General features: G+C 39.5%; 1 protein-coding gene across 7 annotated transcripts in view; it reads left to right on the top strand.

The window, feature by feature from the left end:
• Positions 1–19,380, top strand: part of CACNB2 (calcium voltage-gated channel auxiliary subunit beta 2) — a 259,801-nt gene that overhangs the window by 121,024 nt on the left and 119,397 nt on the right. Inside the window, exon 1 of one of the 7 annotated variants that reach the window (XM_061468324.1) lies at positions 16,845–17,186. The exons of the other annotated variants lie outside the window; for them this stretch is intronic. Coding sequence (XP_061324308.1) covers positions 17,154–17,186 — 33 coding nt within the window. The 5' untranslated portion in view covers positions 16,845–17,153. Of the gene's footprint in view, positions 1–16,844; positions 17,187–19,380 lie in introns of those variants that run through there. 7 annotated transcript variants of the gene reach the window in all.

The raw sequence follows: 19,380 nt of genomic DNA, 5'->3' as shown, positions 1-19,380 counted from the left end.
TTGTGGTAAGGCAGGCACTCTTACTGTGCATTTTATCTGTAAAACATAGCTGTGCATTATCTTTTTGTGTATTTATCCATCAGCAAATGCCAGATAGCATAATCCATGATGAGGCAGAATTACAATAAATTGCCTTAATTTGTTAGCCATATGCCAAGCGTGCCCACATGTTCACATATGGATCAGCTGATGCACAATAACTTGGTGATGAGAAAAATTACTCATAGGTCTAAGCTTTTATTACTTCTGAGTTACTGACTGTTGTGATCTCTAACAACTCATTTTGATCTGGTTTGTCAACAAGAACTGTTTTAGATAAACATCCATTTTCAACATGATAGGGAAAGAGGCAGAGTCCACATATCTTCTTTGAGTAGACAAAAAAGATACAATCAAAAAACCTTAAACATTTACAAGCAAGTTTCTATTAGTATGCTGCCGAGCACTTACTCAGTCAGTGCTTCTGTTTTCATATGGCATAATGGCATTTATGGTCCAACCACAGTGAAATTTTATAAGGTTGTGTTTAAAATTAATTGAGATTTCTGATGAAAACACTGTAAAAATGGAGTATTGAGATACAGTGTTAAAGCTACTCCGCTGTTATTACTATACAGGATTAAAGAATGATAATAGTAAGCATGGAGTCATAGAATACCAGGTTGGAAGGGACCTTAAGGATCACCTGGCCCAGTCTTTCTTGACAAAGCATGACCTAGACTAGATGTCCCAGCGCCCTGTCCATCCAAATCTGAAGCGCGCAGTGCTGGGGAATCCATCACTTCCCTGGGGAGATTATTCCAATGGCTGATTGGTGTCATTGTGAAAAATTTTCCTCTTGTGTCCAGTTAGAATCTCCCCAGGAGGAACTTGTACCTGTTGCCCCTCATCTTTCCTTGTATCTCAGGTTTTCCAGTCCTTTGATATCTTTGTGTCCCTTCTCTGGATCCTCTCCAGCCTTTCCACATATTTTTATGTAGTGGGTACCAAAACTGAACGCAGTATTCCAGTGTGGCCTGGCAAGTGCTGAGTAGAGTGGGACAATGACATCTTTGTATCTGTCTTCCCAGGGCATGAAGTAAGACTGATAAGCCTATAATTCCCTAGATCTTCCTTTGAGCCCTTCTTGTATAGGGGGGTGATATTTGCTGCCTTCTAGTCTTGTAACAACATTAGCCAGCTCTCTTAACGCCCTCAGGTGGATATGTTAGGGCCTATTGATCTGCAAGGGTCAAGCAGATCAAGCAATTGGCTGGACTGTGTTCCTGTTCTCTTAGTAAAGCCCTCATATTTTTCTGTAAGTGGCTGAGGTTAGTCACTTTTGTTCAAAGGCACCTTAATGAATTGGTCAGGATACGCACTGCAGGCAGCTTTTAACAGACCTGGTAGTTCTTAGGAGATGATTCACCCTCTTGGGCAGAAAAGGGCAGAAGTCATCTAGCATTTACTGTACACTAGTTCTGTCGCTGTCTGCTTCTCAGAAGTTTAAAAAAGAAAAGTTTAAAAGTTTAAAAAAGTTTAAAAAAGAAAAAAAGGAAAGAAGAAGAGGTGATTTCTTTTCTATGGCTGGAAGATTTAGGGAGCTTCCCACCATGGAATTTCTCTTGCTGTTCCTGCAGTTGAAATGATCTTATTACTGTGTTTTCTAGTACAAAGTTTTTTTTTGTTTCAATATTGTGATGGCAAAATTTGCCATGATGACAGCCTGGTCTTGCAAGCTTAGTTTCAGTATTCTGCAAAATCTGCTGAAGGGCAGAAAATCAGCCTCTGGAATCAGAGCTGCCCTGTCCTAATTGCAATATTCCAGCTGGGACTGTGATTGTATATTCTTCAGAGTTTTGATTTGCCCTAAGGTATTCGTGTTCCACAGCATGTGTTAAACTTTTTAAGGATGCTAATTTTGCCCAAAAGCTAGCTCAGTAATTGTACTGTAAAAAATCCCCAACTTTATTATTACAGAATTGCATCAGAAAACAGGAATTGTTTCAAAACAGTAGTTGTTTCAAAATTTCCAGTTTAATAATGCATCTTAGAAGTGCCTTATGCATGTCAGATTATAGAGAGTTGTCAGTGTGTGGTGTATTTTCCTTTGCTGAATCTATTTCAGGTAAACAGAAATATCTGTTTCATGAGAAATAAGTGTTTGGCTGTTATAAATAACTTATGCAAGATTTCTACTTATTTAATTCTAGTTTGGCATCTGAATTGGACCTAATAGGAATACTAGTTTCTGAGACAGTGGTAAAATTTTAACAATCCTGCATCCTCAGACTCCTCTTGCAAAAACCAACCACCTGATCATGTGTCAACCAAAAGTCACTTCTAGTTTTAGTGAGTTAGACTTGTTAACAATACTGTATGCAACTAGTATAAAAAAGAAATCACATTTTAAGTGATAGGGAGAAGGAAGTGGATAACTTTATATTGATCTTGGTACACCTTAAAAGTAGCCATGTGAAAAGATGAGAAGGAGTTAATATAAATTAAAGCCAGTCTAAAGTTTTTATTGAAAAAAAAATATATAAAATCTCTGGTTTTATTCTTTTTGTGAGACATGTGTGCCCTTTCCTCTCCAACTACCATTGACTTTAATGAGTCTGCCTTCAGTGTTACGGATTTGGCCTTTGGAAATAGGCCATGTTGTCAATTCTTATGGACCAGAGTTTTGACTTTATGGGCCTTTGCTTGCCTACCATGCCTATTAAAGACCAGTCTCCAGGAGTAAGCAGAGAGGATTGTGTAGTTCATGAGCAACTGGAGCTGAAAAAAATGTCTGTGCTTGTTGCTATTCTCAGGAGTCATTGCCTCATCATTTATCATCTCGGTGGTAGCAGCAGCAGGAAGCTGCTTCTCCACAGCTATCTTTCTACTATTCCATGCCTGTTTCTTACTCCTCTTGCTGTCTGCTCCTTACTTCTTTTTACTACACCTCTGTAAACCTCTAACCAATACAAGCATGTATCCTTCATTCTTCTTATTTGCATTTAACCTGTGCTCTTACTTTAAGACAGTTAACCTTAATCTTGCAAACTCTTAAACTCATCAGGGCCAATAATAATATGCATATGAATTTTCCTGATGATTTCAGTGGTCTGGCTAATGCATGGAAGTACTTCCATGCTGATGGGTCTAATTAGGTCTTTTTAAGGATGGTAGTTTTTCTGAAGAATCATGGTTAATGGTCATTTGAATGTATCAGAATACATCTTCTACCTTAATTAAGGTGAAACATAATTTTTATTTTACAGGGGAGATTTCCAACTTAAAATGAGATTTCCAACTTGAAATTCCAGTGCCTGATATCTCTGTCCCGGGGCTAGGGAGGATGTCAGGGAGGAGAACAAACAAACCCCCTCTCCACAAACCCCAAGAAATCAGTTATCCAGTGTTCATGTTCAGATACTTCTCCATTATTTACTTCTGGCTGCACAGCCAGTTGTCGCGTGTTAGCAGGAGGCCACGCATGCTGCAAGGCGTGCATCCGAGATTAGTAAGATGTTATGTTACTCCAGCAAGTGTGCAGGCTTTGCTTCTACAGTGTCTGTCGTCACTGGGAGCGCAGAACCCTCCCACTCCTCCTTGGTAATTGATGGTGACGGGCTCTCTGCTGAGCTGTAACCTAACATAGGGACTGAATCAGATCAACAGCTGAGGGAGATCGCCAGCAAACAGTATCGCTGCATACAGACAAAAGCTGGGCTCTTTAAACCAGGCCTTGGATGGACAAATATTTCAAAACATGGTTAACGCAGGCTGATCTGAAGTTTTTGCTGGTGCACTGCTTTGCTCCTGTAAGAAGTGTTGCTGCTGCTGGAAGGGCCGGGCTGCTTGGAGTGAGGCTGACATGCTTGACAGACGCCTGATGTCTCCTCAAGCTAAGCAAAATACTCCTGGGGTAAGCATATGTTGAAAGAGTGCAGGCCAGATGCTCGGGAGCCCTTTAATTTTACAATTCAATTTACAGGCTGCCTTGCAAGTTAACCTGATCACGGTTAAACTGGGGGACTTTGCTCTCATCTAGCCAAGCTGAAATGTGGTTGAAAAATGTGCCAGCATTTTGTGGAAGTCCAAATTATACTTTTTAAACTCCTTTTTTAAAACATACTACCTTGCTGTCATGTTGAAAAAGTTCAAAAAACTAGAGTTGAGGGGACATGAAAGCACTCACAGGTATCACTGAGAGTGCCTCTGTCTATAACCCTCTTGAAACAGTAAGAAAGAAATACTGTGCTGTTGTATGTTTTGGGGGATTGTGTTAAATTGTCTTCTCCTCAATACGAGAGCAATGGGGATCTCTGCTGGCAGTAGTTTGAAGTACATTCTTTTCACAGACACAGAAGTTACACTCTGTATTATTTTTGGTTTGGGTTAGTTTGCAACACACTAATGAGTTTTGATTTGGCAGCATTTGACCAGGTATGTGTATCCTGGAGCCATGGACTTACAGTAGCAGATATCCCACTACAGCTGTGCTTCTGAAATAAAATATAAATAAATGGCAAATATTTTATAAATGTTAGAATTGGATGTGCTTTGGTTTCTGTTTTACACTGTAGAAAACAGAGGAGGTAGAGTAAAATAAGAAAAGTAACATAGATACAAACTTAAGCCAAATGTTTGGCTTAAACTTGGTGCTTTCTATAACCTTTATGAGAGGTTCAATTATAGTTGCATAGAAAGAAGCGTACCATAGGCATGACAGTAGCTTTCCAGAGTTATTCCAGGAAAACACAGGGATGGTGTCTGGTGTAGCAGCTGCACCACAGCTTTCTTCTAGAAGGAAATCATTCCTATTCCTGGATTATTTAGGGATATCCACATATTGCAAACATCCATTCTATCCTCCTGTTATGGACAACTTTTCCTTACTCAAATTGGAAGGTGGTTGTATGTTTCTAGGGAGAATAATGCAACAGTGGCTCTTACAGGAAGTGTGCCATGAAGTAGGAAAGCACACAAGTTCCATAACTTTACTGGGCTTGTTTTCAGAATGGATGTTCAGAACAACATAAAAGCTACAAGTTGAACAACATCATTCAGTTTGGGAAAGACCCTTAAGATCATCAAGTCCAACCATAGCTATAGGTGCCTTTAGCCTTTTCTTATGTAATCCATGTAGTTTAAAGTTTAAGTCTTTAAGTTTTAGTATGTATCTTTTCCAAGCAGTTCTTATGAGTTGTGATGAATTAATGCATTTTGGGGTTTTCTGACAATCCCGATACAATTGTAAATGGGAAAAAATGAATATTTTTTTTTTGGTGGAAAAGGGTGTAAAATGAAAAGACAAATCAATTGAAAAATATTGTTTTTGTGAATTTTGGAACATTTGGTCAACTCTTCTTTCAACATGATGGTTGATGACTGTTCTCGTTTCCTCAGTTTCTATCCTAGGTCATTTTGTCATGAAGGGAAGAAGACGGTTTAGCTTTGCTAATGTCAATTTTGGCTGTAGCCACTTCTTATTCAGAAGCATTTTACAGGAAGCTGTGCTTGCAGATTATCTTACTTTTACTGGTACTTGTCTACAAACATTACCTAAGTGGAAAAAAAGGAATTGTTTAAAAGGCTGGGAAGAAAGCAATGGGAAGATTGGGAGGAGTAAAATAAGATATAGCTTGAGAACTTTCGTATTTCTTGGCATGTATAATTAAGTAAATTGACTATTGATAGTCTTAATGACAGATGTTGTATCAAAAGTGGATATGAATTGCATAATTGAACAGAAATTTAGATAAATTTACTAGGTGCTTTTTTCTCCCAAATTTCCAAATTACAGGATGTCCCTTGTAGTACATTGATCCCTGAAGTATTTGAGTCAAATAAAGTGTTACAGTAGGATGAAAAAAAATAATACTTATTGCATAACCATGGAAACATTTTCACCACCAACACAGTCCTTGTGACATAGATATTCTTCAATATGGAAATTCTGGTAACTGCCAAAAAGGGTAAGCACATCAAGCACAGTAATTCCTTACAGTCTCCTTACAGTGTCCTTACCTCACCCACTACGCAGAGAAGTGACATCTTGCCTTTTGCCAGTTTACCCAGAGGTTTTTGAATTTATGTTTTTAGCATCAGTGGAATATATAATTGCTATTTTTTATTCAGTTTTCAAGTTGTGGTGAATGGGCCTAGAAATTCATAAACTTGAAAGGGTGAATTTTGCTATTTGCTTCCCAGGATGGATAGTGTGGAAGCACAGCATGAAAAGGGTGCAAAAGGAGGGGAGGTGCAGTGCCTTGAAATTTCCACTGCATTCAGTTATCGATTTTGTTGGCTATTAAACTACTGATGGTTAGTTGGGAGCAGTTCTTTCTTTGTTTTGCTGTGGGCCAAAATACAGAAGGCATTGTAATTTTGAAAACACGATGCAAATTTCTATGTGCCACTGGTGCTGCACGTACACTGTATGAAAGCCTATGGTTTATATCATACTTGCAACTGCTTAATAACAGCAACCACTGTTCTGTGGAAAAGATAGTTTGAAATTCCTTATACTGACTGACAGACTAAATGTTTACATTTCTGCTCATGCCATCATCTTATATTTAAACAAGCGTCTGAGTATTAAAGCGTATGGACAGTCTTTGTATAACTGTTCTGATTTTTTAGGTTGATTTCCTAAGACAAGATTTATGCAATCCCACTTTCCATCTGTTAGTTGTGCTTCTCAGTAACTCCAAACCAATGGCCAATTTAAATCAGTCTTGCAGAGGTCTCAGAAGCACTGAGTGCTTATAACAGACCTTCTTGGGGCTGGGTGGAGCTGTTAGAGCCATTTACTCTACATGCCAGTGTGTGAGAGTCAAGGCACTCTCTGGGCTCCTCTGGTATCCAAAAGATAGCATCCAGCCAGCTGATGAGCACAAGTTTAACTCCAGAGTAACTGAAACAAATGCTGCTTCTTGTTCAACCAGCAACTCATGGAAAGGGGAGTTTGGGGAAGGGAACTGAGGGTGCAGAGCATGTGGTGTGTAGGGAAAATGAGAGCGAGCTGAAGGTATTGTGGAGGTGTGTGTGGGAAACCAGGCTTCATTACTTCTGCTGTTCACAAAACAACTTGTTTTTCTTCAGCTCGTCATTAATGATGCATTGCATTTTGCAGTATTTTAGAGGATATAAATTTCTAGGTTTTTTTTTCTGGATGTGTTGAGGCAGCCAAAAGGATGCTGACAGACTGATGGTTTAGAATACTCATCCCTTAAAAATTATTAGCTTTTTAGTTAATGGTATTAGTAGAATATTAGTATCAGCGAGAAAAAAGATACCATTTTAAAGCTCTGCTAGCAATTTTGTGTATAAAAGCTAAATTTCACGTTGAGTAGGCTCATGCTCATCAAAGGATGGTGGTAGAAAGACTGGCTCATGGTTGCAGTAGTAACTTAGTGTCTTAGTTTGACAGAAGTCCTCAGTCAAGTATGTATTATTGTTTCTGCGCAGTTCCCCCCAGTCATGTAAGTCTGCAGTTCCGCAGCTCAGCTCATAAGCATAGAGTTTCTTTGAAAATCTGTGTGACCCAGACACACTTGGGCTTTACGTTTTTCCCTCTTAAGAACCTTATGATTCAAGAGTTAGACTAGATGACCTTCAAAGGTCCCTTCCAACCCAAACCATTCTATGATTTTGCTTGTTTATTCTAGCAGTATCCAGTGACTTTTATTGAAAGTTTCTGGTTGTTTCTTTTTATGTCACATTCACATATACTTTACAGTTATTTGATAATAAAATATGCATATCTTTTTTGCCTTTTAATAAATGTAATACTGAAACAAGTGTTTTCAAATCATAGCATTATTTGAAAGAGGAATCTTTTCAGTATTTGCTTTCTAGAAACTTGTAACTATGTATAAGACATTCAAAAAAGTAACATTTGAACTTTATAAGGTTAATGCTTAATTATATAACAGTTTTGATAGTTTACACTACAATGGATTGCTGAAAAAATCAATTTCAAACTAAGCACTTTGATAACTTTCTGCCAAATTCAAACAGTGAGTTCCCAGAACATTGTGATATTTTCTGGCTGAATATTTGCTGTTGGGAAAATGTGATCAGCATCTATCACTGTGCTTTCAAGTGGATCTCCCAGTTTCATTAGAATTTGTATAGACTTAAAGCATCAAGCACTGTAATGGCAGAAGTTTTTTAATTTTAGGAGAAGCTTAAGGTGTCTGAACTAAACTGCTTCAGAGAATCATTTCCTCCTTAAATCTTAAAAGAAACCTTCTGCATTGATGCTTCTTTAGTGTAAATCCATTGTTCCATTCATGTCATGCACAACATGATATACAATTTAGGTTCAGTTTCGTGAGTTAGGAGAGGAGAAATTCTTGTACCTTTCATTCAAAATACTGTCTTTTTATAGATCACTACCATATTAAGATCAACAATTAGCATTTGATCAGAATTCTTATATCTTTTTCTTATATGATTTTTTCATCACGGTGAATCAATTGTCTAGTAATTTTTTTGTACTTAGGATGAGTTCCTCGGTGACTTCAGAAATTCTCACACAACTCCCCTTAGTATTTAGATTTGAACCTGAAAAAGATAGTGGGGGGTGACTGACGAATCACATGAACAGGCTCACCTTTAAAACTCTAACTGGGATCTAGAAAATGCGGGAGTGCCTTTCTTGGAGTATCAGAGCTCTGCAGACTTGGACAGAGAAGGCAAGCCCGACATAAAATGCAATTTGAGGTATGCTCTTTGGTTTGATGCATGAGCTTTCAGAATTGTCAGCACTGGGGGACCAGGCTGTTCACAGTGTTCTTTATATGAACACTAATTGTGAATCATAGCAAGGGGGGGAGGAAGGGAAAATGTACCAAACAGAAAAATGTAATTGAAAAATCACGTTTCTACACCAATGTAGGAGAATATAACTTGGGAAAAAACTATAATCTCATTGTAGGAAAGGGAAGACCTTTCCACCCTGCTCTAAGTGTTCGCGTTCTTGCTCTCTGCTAACAAGATTCTGTCAATTTGAGTGGACAAGGAAGATTGACTAAAAGTATCTTACCTTAATGCTTCATCTCATCAGGGCAGTTCTGAAAATGTTGTTGTAACATGTTGCATTAGTTCTTTGTAAGGAACAACTTGCTGTACAGATGCACTACAGTGCAAACTACTGACTCCACTTAGCTAACATACTGTTTTCTTCTCACTGTGTTTTCATCTCAGTGCACTGATAGTAGCCAGTGTTACACATCTGGCTCCCTGCTCATTAAACTGAAGAATGTTCCTGCAGTGCCAGGGTGACACCCATCCTCATAGGTGAGAGAGGTCATTACAATAGCACATGTGATGCCTAAATTCCAATTAATTTCTATTCTGAGCTCTGAAGTGAGTCTCAAGTGATACGTAGTTCTTTCTGCAGAGACAAGTTTCCCATCTTTCATATTTCATCACAACTCATTTCACTAGAACTTGTTAAATTATACAAGCCAGTCTTGACCAAAAAATAAACATAATTAATAAAGCTTTTAGGATTGCTAAAAATGTGAACATCAAAAATATTGAAGGTTTTAAACACAGTAAAAATGAGAAGTGGCAACTGAGATTTGAAGAAGTGACAAAGCCAAAGAAACCACAACCTGTGGTGAGAATCAGTTACTTAAATTAATGAAATTGTGGAATGATGGCTTATGCCAAAAAACGCATAAACAAAGGCAAAGTGTGCCAGAATGCCTCCTGTGGCCTGCTGTTGTGGCTCTGTTGATCGGATGCACTTCTGTTTCTGAAATGAAAGCAGAATTTGAAGGTATCAATAGCTCAAGTTTTACAAGCAAGTTCTACATGGTTGGACTTGGTACCTGAATTATTACTTTGTTTTAAAAACCAAAGCAGTTTTAAAGGAGTAGAGGCTTGGACCTCTCTTCTGTGAAGTATCGGTAAGTCAATGTCCCAGGTATGGGAACTGCACAGCAATAGCACCCAGAGGACAACCTGTAATTTAAGCACAGTTTTCAGGATGTGGATGTGTCCAGAACTGGTTAATATCCATGGTAGTTTGTGGTAGCTCCTGTAGGAAGCTACAGGCCAGTTACTCCTCAGTCACCAGCTCTGGGAAATCATCATCTGGTGATCATTGGGCTGCTCGTGGTGCTTGAAACATTCTGGTGCACACAGAAGCAGATGTGTGCCGAGTGTGAGAGCTAAAAGCCTTTCACTGAGCTTAAATCCCAGTGTTTATTTAATGTAGCATTTATTGCAGCAGCATATAGTGGTGACATTATAGAGTTAAATTAGCAACTTTTTACTAGAAAGCTGTATTTTTTAAGCCACTATAGCCATCACAGGTTGTTTTTGCAGGTTCTGTAAGTTTTATATATTTTACTTCAAGATCTTAGTGTTAACTATGAAGATTGATTCTGTTATTGACTTTATTGTGCTCAAAAGCATATGCATTTCCCTTCTTGCAATTCATAAATACAGTAAAAGGAACATTTTGCTTTTAATCTTCAGGGTATTAAGTCTTTCAGATGTGGTTGTTGAAGCCTTTATTCCCAACCACTTAAAGCTCTGACAAAATTCACAGCTGTTTCAGAAGTGTTTGGCTGCACATTTGGTTGCAGGCAACACATGTAAGCATCCTAGACCAGCAACAGCATGTTGAGAACTTGACTTTTCTTTCTGTCTGTATTCCCATTCTCTTGCTTCACTGCTGCAAGGCTACAGGAAGATGTTACCCGTGACTGCATCACATTTGAAAAATAAACAGAAGCAATCTTGCCTACACATGGGAACAATCACCTGTGGGCAGATCTTCCAGTTTTATGGTGTTTATAGCACCTTTCCAATATCCAGGTGATGCAGAGGTATTTGTATTATCTATCCGTAAAACGAACGGTTTTAAACCTTTGCAATGTTCCCGACACTCACTGTGAGTTGGGTTAAATGTTTTAACATCTGACTGAAAGAAGAATGGCAGCTTGTTATTTCTGTGACACTCTGAGAACATACTCATGTTATCTTTCAGTGCAGGAGGAGATAGCATGTGCCCCTAATGTATGTATGTTTGCAAGCTGAGAAGTTTAGTCTGCTGTTAATGTTATCGCTGCTGTATCCTGAAATAGAAGACTGCAGGCAGATTGGATTGTGTTGGAGAATGGTAACCATAATAACCAATAACAATCTGCAAATGATAAGCAGCTTTAGTGTTTAAAAATAAAATTTAAATAGCATTCCAGTAGTTCCATGAGCATAGTTTCAGATTTTATTTTATTATTCATTCATTTTAAGCTTGTTTTTGAGATTTAAGAAGTGACAATCTTAAAGAAGTGTTTCATTATTGCATCTTGATTTAGTTGACATTGGTTTATTATATACCTAAATTAAATCTCATAGAACAAAATGTTACTTATCAACCCTCTTTCAGATGTACGCCATCTGTAAAAGAGAGTTTTCATCATCCTAAATAATGTATGGGATTTTATGGAAAGAGATGGAGTTTGATTTTATGGCTATATGTAAACCAGTACCTTCAGAAAAGAAATACAGAGTCTGCTGGAGATGACCACAGAGCATCTTGATGGTTTGGAATCCGCACCATGTTCTGGGATGCTGCCCAACACTTTTGCTGGTTTGAAAATTAAAACAAAAAAACCCTTTAACTTGATCCAAAACATGCTGGTTTTTAGGGGGTGATTGAAAAAGAAAGGTGTCATTCAAAAGAAGCAAATGAGGACATCCAAATCATGTCCTGGCCCCTCCATCCTCCTTACCTCCCCAAGCATACAGACAGGGCTGTTTAACAGGAGTCTGGGAAACCCAGATTGAATTACTTACCTGTCTTGGAAGTATATGAGCAGCACAGTGCTATGATGAAGCTGTTAACTCTTCTGGGTTAACTTGCTTTCAGTCTCCCTTGCTGAGACAGCCTTACCATTTTCATAAAATGCTTGGATGTTTCTTGGAACACAGAGTCTTATTTCCCAGTTATTCTTAACTGATGAAACTGCAGTTGAGACCATACAGCTTTCAGAGGCGAAACAATGGCAATGAGAAGAATTGGAAAAAAAACACCTTTCATAATGTGCTGATGTTCAGAGGAGCAAGAAGTCCTGGGCTTCAGATCCTACCTGTAGCTCTTTCAGGACAATGACATGCCTGGAGGTATAACCAAGCCACATTTTATGCTGCTGTAAGTGTGGTACCTACAGTTATCCTGACCACCATAGGAGAAAATCAGTAGGAGAACTGAAAACCCTAGGAAAAACTGAAAAATTACTTGATAATCATAATTTTCCCATTTAAGTAACAGTGTTAAGCAATTATTTAGTGCTTTAATTTAAATGAATTTTATTTCATTTATAATAGTTTGGATGTTAGGTAGTTTAAAGCCAAATAGCTCCTGCTGTTTGGTCCTGTCTGTAAAAAGGGACAAGTTCTTCAGAGGTTTTTTTGCCACAGGTAAATGAAAATAGAAGCTTTGCTGAAGTTCCCTTAAGAATGAAACACTCCTGTTTACCGGAGAAAATTCTTGTTGCTAGCTGCGCAAAAGAGAGTTACAAGCTGTTGACATTCCTCTCTGGGGTTTTAATTTGAATCTGAATTAGTTAAGAGAGAGTCAATTGCTTTCTGTTGCAGTTCCTGAAGAAAGAAATATTGTTACTGTTGGATTCAAGCTGAAAGATTGTTGTTTATCAAGGGAGGTCTGTTTAGGCTATTAACCTTGGCAACCATGTCAGCATTTTTTTCCATTTGTTTTCCCAGAGGCACTATGTTGAAGTAGTATGATATACAAAGTTATTTATAGCGTAGACAATTCATAGCTATGCTTGAAAGACATGGGTCAGAGTTTAAATACCAGAGGTAAATGCTATCCTCCTAGATGATTTGAAAAGTCATTATGCTTAATCTTTAAAAATTAAAATGGAGAGATGGAAACATCAATATGATGAAAATATCAATGTGAATCAGGTATTTTTGACAGGAATTTGTTACAGTTTTACCGAGTGATTGAGGTAGGAAGGCACCTCTGGAGCTGTCCAGTCACCTGCTTGGAGCAAGGCCACCTACAGCCAGTTGCTGAGGACCATGTCCAGATGGCTTTTGAATATCTCTGAGGATGGAGACTCTATCACCTCTGTGGGCAGCCTGTGGCAGTCACCTTCACAGTAAAATATTTATAATAGTAACAACAACAACAACAACCAGAAAACAACAAAACCCCAAACCAAACCAAACCCTACCACTACCAAAAAATGTTTAAATGGAATTTGCTCTGTTTCAATCTATGGCCAATGCTTCTTGCTCTTTCACTGTGAGCCACTGAGAAGAGTCTGGCTCTGTCATCTTTACTCCATCCCATCAGGTATTATACATATTAATAGACTTTTGCAAAAGGAACAAAATTTACGGACAGAAACAATCAGAGAAAACAAAGCCCACACATATTGACACACCTCCATTTGTACTTGCTTGCTTCTGTTGACAGATGTTTAGTGTTGCTGTTGCTGTCCTCAATTCTACAGATGAGCATGGGCTACTCTAACAGTATTTGTATACAGTAGAAAACTAAAGAAGTTATTTCTTTCAGTCTTGTAATTTACACATAATTTTGGACTGCAGTCTTGACTCTCATGATCAAGCCTCCAGGGTACTTTGTTTTCCTTTGGTCTGAAGGCTGGTTCTTAAAGCTCAGACTTCATCAAGTTTGTGTAACTGTGTGATACATCTTTAAGCATGGGTCTGGTGCTGGGAAGTACCAGTGAAGGAGGAGCGATTCCACTCTTAGCTTTGTTCTATCTTCTTTTTCTATAGAGCCATTGCTGTGGTTTTGACACTTTCTATTTTTATCTCAGTTCTGTTACAATCCTAAACTTTGTTTCTTGCTGAAGTCTCCATTCTACAGGTTTTGTAGTAGCCCCTATCTGCTTGATCAGTCAGTTCTGCCCAGGCACCCCATCTCAGCATCTCTGTGCTGGTCCTTACTATTCCCCTCTTCCCTAGTTTAGGCAAGTCAGGTAGCCAGCTGTCCTTGTGCAGGTCCTATTCAAATCCTATTATGTTTTCTGCCTATCATGAATGTTTTTTCGCTAATCTTAATTTGTGTCTTCTGGCTTGCTTCTAGTAGGTCACACAGTCACACTGCTTCCTTCCTTTTCTGCACTATGGTATTCTGCTCTTCCCATTCTCATTACCTTTCCATTCCCATTGCTCAAAAATTCTTTTTTTTCAGCCTACTTCTCTGTCTCTCCCATTTCCACTTCTGTGCTCACTTTTTCTATGTGGATCATAACATTCTTGTATGTACTGCCTCACTGCAAGGGTCAGCAGCAGTGACACGCTGTCTGCACTGTGCTGACCAGTCGAGTGCCACACTGTGCCATTAGAGGAAGGAAGCATAGTGAAAACCCACTGCTGTTGCTTAGCTGGGAGTAGAACACAGGTCATCCAGAAGTGCTGTGCTAAGTTTAAGCATGCTTAATAGGGGTGGCATCTTTGCAGACTTTAACTCTTGAGCCATAAAAGCTACATACAGATTTGCTTTGTGGAGCCCTGAGATAGACGTGGGTACCTGTCATGATGTTTCAGTTCAGGAGAGCAATGAGCAATTCAGCTTATTTACTGTCCAAGCTGCCAGATTCTGACTGCTTGTACTGTCTGTAGTGAGAATTACTTGTGACATGAAAGTCACTTATGGTGACAGTCTGAATAATGCCCTGTCTCTATTGAGTAGATGTGAACTGCAATCCTTGCTGATTTCGTATTCATAGCCAAAGTACAGGAGCTGATAAAACCATTAAAAAAAAAAACCACCATAATTTTTAATACATAGAAAGCAGTGTGTTTGCTTTATTCGTGACAGTATGAGCAGTTGTGACATTCCTGCTGATTTTTCTTTTTTTTTCCAAGTTTGGTTGAGAGAGTCATATCCAAGAAGAGAGCAATGAAGTTATGGCATCCAAATTTCAGTTGCTTACAAGAGCTGTATCAGACAAGTGAAGCAATGGGTGAGGACACTAGCTTTGCCTAGTACTGACAGGTGGTGTTAAAAAAGCTGTGCAATAAAGTTTAGGCAGTAAACTTACAAGTGTGTGTGACCACACGCACTCAGCATCAATAATGGCAACCGATTTGGACAAGGGATTATTCCGTTTGTGGTTCCTTATGTCTGCTATTTGCCTCTGTGCTGGAATAGTGCATATTTTTATTTACTTTCTGGGAACACAGTATTATGATATTACTTGTTTGAAGCATACTTTGCAATTGATATAATGTGAAGTGACCACTTTGGCTGCTGTCTATTTAAACTACTGCTATTTTGTAAACATATGGTTGGAAGTAAAATTAATGATTTCTGATGTCTGATTTGCTCTTTCCAAGAGTATATAGCTTGGTTTTAACTCTGCTTGTGAATACCTACAAGAGCTTTAAAAACCCAGACTCGAGAGTCACATCACATACAATCAACAGAGTACCAATGGTCTGTTTTGACAGAGAAGGCAGATTGAGAGATGAATAACCTACTAACTCACACAAAGTAACTGAGATAGTCAAGACAAGATGTATTTAAAATAAGCAGTAAGAGGAACAGGGAGGATGTTTGCAATGTATTTGAACTGCTTCATTTGGTGGTTTTGTTAGGAAACGGTTCTTGTGCTCTTTCCTACGGAAGAGAAGGCAGGTGGGTAATACAAACTGTTTTTCAGTGCTGTGCGCGTTCATGCTATTTAATGACATATCTTGCCATGACATGTTGTGTATGTTAACACAATTACAGATACAGACATGACGGTCATGTCTTCATGACATGCCATATTCCATAATTTTCCCTAGAGTTTAAGTACAGTTCTGATTATGAATTATAGTGATAGCAGCAATGTGAACTGTAAGGAATTTAGAGAGCTGAGCAGAGAGGGGATGGGTTTCTATGTGCTGTTTCAAAGCTTTTTCCATCAGGGTTGTGTTACTTGATACCAGCCTGTGGCCTCTTCCCTAGTTTGTGAAGGACAGCCTTTCCAGGAGGGCGGTATCTATGTCTGCCTGGATTACTTATGCTGTATTCCTGAACCATCTTCAATCATAGCATCATAGAATGGTTAGCTCCATTTAAATATTAGATTGGGAACGATGTTGGTGAGTTATACTTCTAAGTCTTCTACTGTTTTGCATTTTATCCCACTCTTTGGCTGCTTTTACTCTTCTCACCTGTTCTACCTGGACTGGAAGTTGGCCAGGAGCAAGGTAGGGCCTAGGGATCTCCTGTCATGGCACGGCATCCTATGTTGGGTGTGCTTCCTGGGCTGTGGAGGTGGCGGGTATAACTTTCCTGTTACCGGAGCGCCCTCATGTTAAAGTTGTGCTGTGTAGTCCTAGAAGGAAGCGATGGAGTGAGTGAAACATAGCAACAGAAAACTGTCCTGGACTGATCTTTATTTCTCAATAGAGGTGGGTGGTGAGAGAGCTCTATGGTTTTTGCAGAGCTACCAGAGGAGTAGGGAATACATTTGTGAAGTGCGATTGTGAGCTCCTTCTGACCCCCTCCAAGTTCAGCTGTCTGTGCTTGTTCGCGCTTTACCGGACCGCTTCACCCTCTGCCTCTGGGCGATCCGCTCCCAGCTCCCACCAGCACGATCCCGATCCCGATCCCGATCCCGATCCCGGCACCGTCCGGCCGTGCTCCCGCCGCTGCCCGGGCCGACCCCGCTTCTCCCGCAGCCAATCAGGGCAGAGCCAGCAGAACGTGACGCGGAGCAGGAGCCTGAATGAGCGGCTGGGCCCCGCGCGGAGCCGACAGCGCGGCCCTGCAGCCGGACGGGCGGGAGGGGGGGCGGCGGGCCGCTGCTGCCGCTGCTCCCTCCGCTGCCGCCGCTGCTCCCTCCGCTGCCTTCCTCCTCTTTCTCCTTTCCCTCCCTCCCCCTGTCCCATCCTTTTTTCCCTGCCTCCTCTCCGCCTGGGGAGTTCCGTCTTCGGGGCAGCCTGCCGGACCGTCGTTTCCTCGGCCCTTTGCAGCAAGAGGTTTTGTTTTCGTGCGCGAAAACAGCACTTAAAGAGCGGTTTGAGCGTGGGAAAGACGCGCTGGGACTGCATCGCAGCGCTGAAGCCCGCCGGGCTGGAAAGCAAGAAGTTGGAGATGCAGTCGGAGACCTTACTTTAGGCGGTCCGGGCGCGCTGGAGCGTCAGGCTGTGGAGGTGTAGCGATGTACCTATTCGGCAGTGAGGATTACGAAGTGGTAAGATGGAAACTAAAGATTTTATTTTTTTTTTTAATATTTACTTTTAATATCCCTCAGAGTTTATCGGTCAGCTTTGAGTTTGTCGGAGCTGTTCTTTCCGTTGTTGAACTTTAGTACTCACCAGTTCTGCTTCTAAATCACATTTTTCTGCAGGCTCTTCAAGTGGTGAGATACTATTTGCTAGACAAAATAGAATTTACTTTCCTTGTCATGTTTATAGCACTGTGATGATGCTGAAAATATTGACTATTATTAGGCAATTCAGACTTGAGGTTAAGCAAAACCATGCTTCCAGATAATGCAGAATTTGCCTCATACTTTGTAATGTAGATGGACTACGAGGAAGGAGCTTACAGGACTGCCCTTAATTGTATGTTTGTGGGGATGTTGCCAAACCAGTTCTTTCGTACAGTTCAAAACATGTCATTGTAATGTAATGTAATGTCCATCAAAAGAGCTAGCTTAAAAAACAAAACAAAACCCCCAACATGCTAACATGTTCTGTCACTTTCTATCAAGTATTTGTGTAAAACAACATTTGAAGTAAGTTGATGGTGTCAGAGAAGACGAGAAGAAAACTGCTAATAACTCTGTGCTGTTGCATGGCATTGGTATTCGACAGAAGAGTTTGTGATTGTTCAGCCTGGGGCTCAAGCACTCAGCTATAAGGAAAAGGGATGGATTCTTGCACCCGCACACCACTCGTGACAGAGTCAAGACCCAAGGAGCTTTGTGGAAAAGCAGTGAGACTGAAAAACGTGTGTATGAACTCTACCATAGGGCATCCAAATGCATTTCACATGTTAAAATGCGGCGCATTCTTTGCATATAACTGGCAATTGCAAATGTTTTGTTTTGATTATTGAAGTTGCTCTTTGAAGTATGAAAGTGCCTTTTATGGCATTCTGGGTTCTACAACACATTTAAAGTAATTAATTTAGTTATTTTGGATTTTTTCCTCCCTTTTCCTTTTTTTTTTTTTTTTTTTAATTCCAAGCAGCCATGTTTTGGAGATGCAGGAAACGTAGAAGTTGTTGTTGAGGAAGATAATTTAAATGCAGCTGTCTGCACATTGAACTCATTTGTGTGTGCGACTCACACAAACTTCCACAAACCAAGCAAGGCAACTGAAAAGAACTTAGTTTCTCCAAAGCAGTAAACAATATGGCATTGTAGTAAATAGGTGATGGATTGATTATTTGTTTATAAAGCTGACAAGCCAAAGACAGTTTCCAACTTTAAAGGTTTACTGGACTGATTTCATTTTTAACCAGTTACATGTTTGTAGATCTTTGTAAAGGGTTGCAGATCTCTCTCACTAAGTTTTTGCCCAATCTCTACATTTCATTGTACCCTGTGTAGTAACTTACTAGTTTTTACAGAGAATGAAGCTCTGGGTCTGACAGTTTTAGGTACCTTAGAAATAACCTAGATGACTGAAGGGTGGTGTGAGGGTTTCAGACCCCAATGTATCTCTCAGTCTCTTTTCTGGATGCTAATTTAGCTTTTAAAAAGTATCGAAGTATTCTGTGTCACAGAAATTAGTTTAATGTTTAGTACACTTTTCTCAGGCAGGTGGGGCATCTTATTCCAGTCAGCTTTCTACTACATAGTTAAGCAAAGTGGAATAACATCAATAAAAAAAGTAAGAAGTCCACCATAAATTGTGTGGGTTTGTGGTTTTTTTAATTTTCATTTTAATTCTCCTTTTCTTTTTTTCTTCTTTGATATCTCTAGAGGTCCCTGAAACTGAGGTGCTGTAATCCATTCAAAGAAAATGTTTTGTTAAGTCCAACCCAAAATATCATTTGGGTTTTTATTTCTTATTTTTTTTAAATCAAGATAGTTCAGAGAAAATATGGATGCACTTTTTAGGTGTTATTTTGGCAACCAGACTTGAAAGATGTTTGCTTGACTCAGTGATAAAATAGAATAGGTGGCCTACGTAAAGCTTGAAGAATAGTTTTATTGCTCAGTAAAAGCTAGAATCAATGTAAAACTTCTGACTGTACAGATCTGTAGTCCATGAAGCCATATGCTCTGCGCTGTGGAAAAAGCATTTGTTTTATCTTCCCACACAAACAATTACTTGAGTCACTGAAGGACAAAGTGAGTGAAAAGAGTGACAGTGAAGAATCTCAGGATTTAATTTTAAGTTCCCATTAATTTCAAACAACTTTAAATTAGTTTG

Source organism: Pezoporus flaviventris, unplaced genomic scaffold (assembly GCF_033815535.1).
Source record: "Pezoporus flaviventris isolate CSIRO_AGI_PZ_B2104156 unplaced genomic scaffold, CSIRO_AGI_Pfla_v1 ptg000047l, whole genome shotgun sequence".
NCBI classification, from domain to species: domain Eukaryota; kingdom Metazoa; phylum Chordata; class Aves; order Psittaciformes; family Psittacidae; genus Pezoporus; species Pezoporus flaviventris.
The sequence above is the reverse complement of the archived record's forward strand: the minus strand, read 5'-3'. Positions and strand labels throughout refer to the sequence as shown.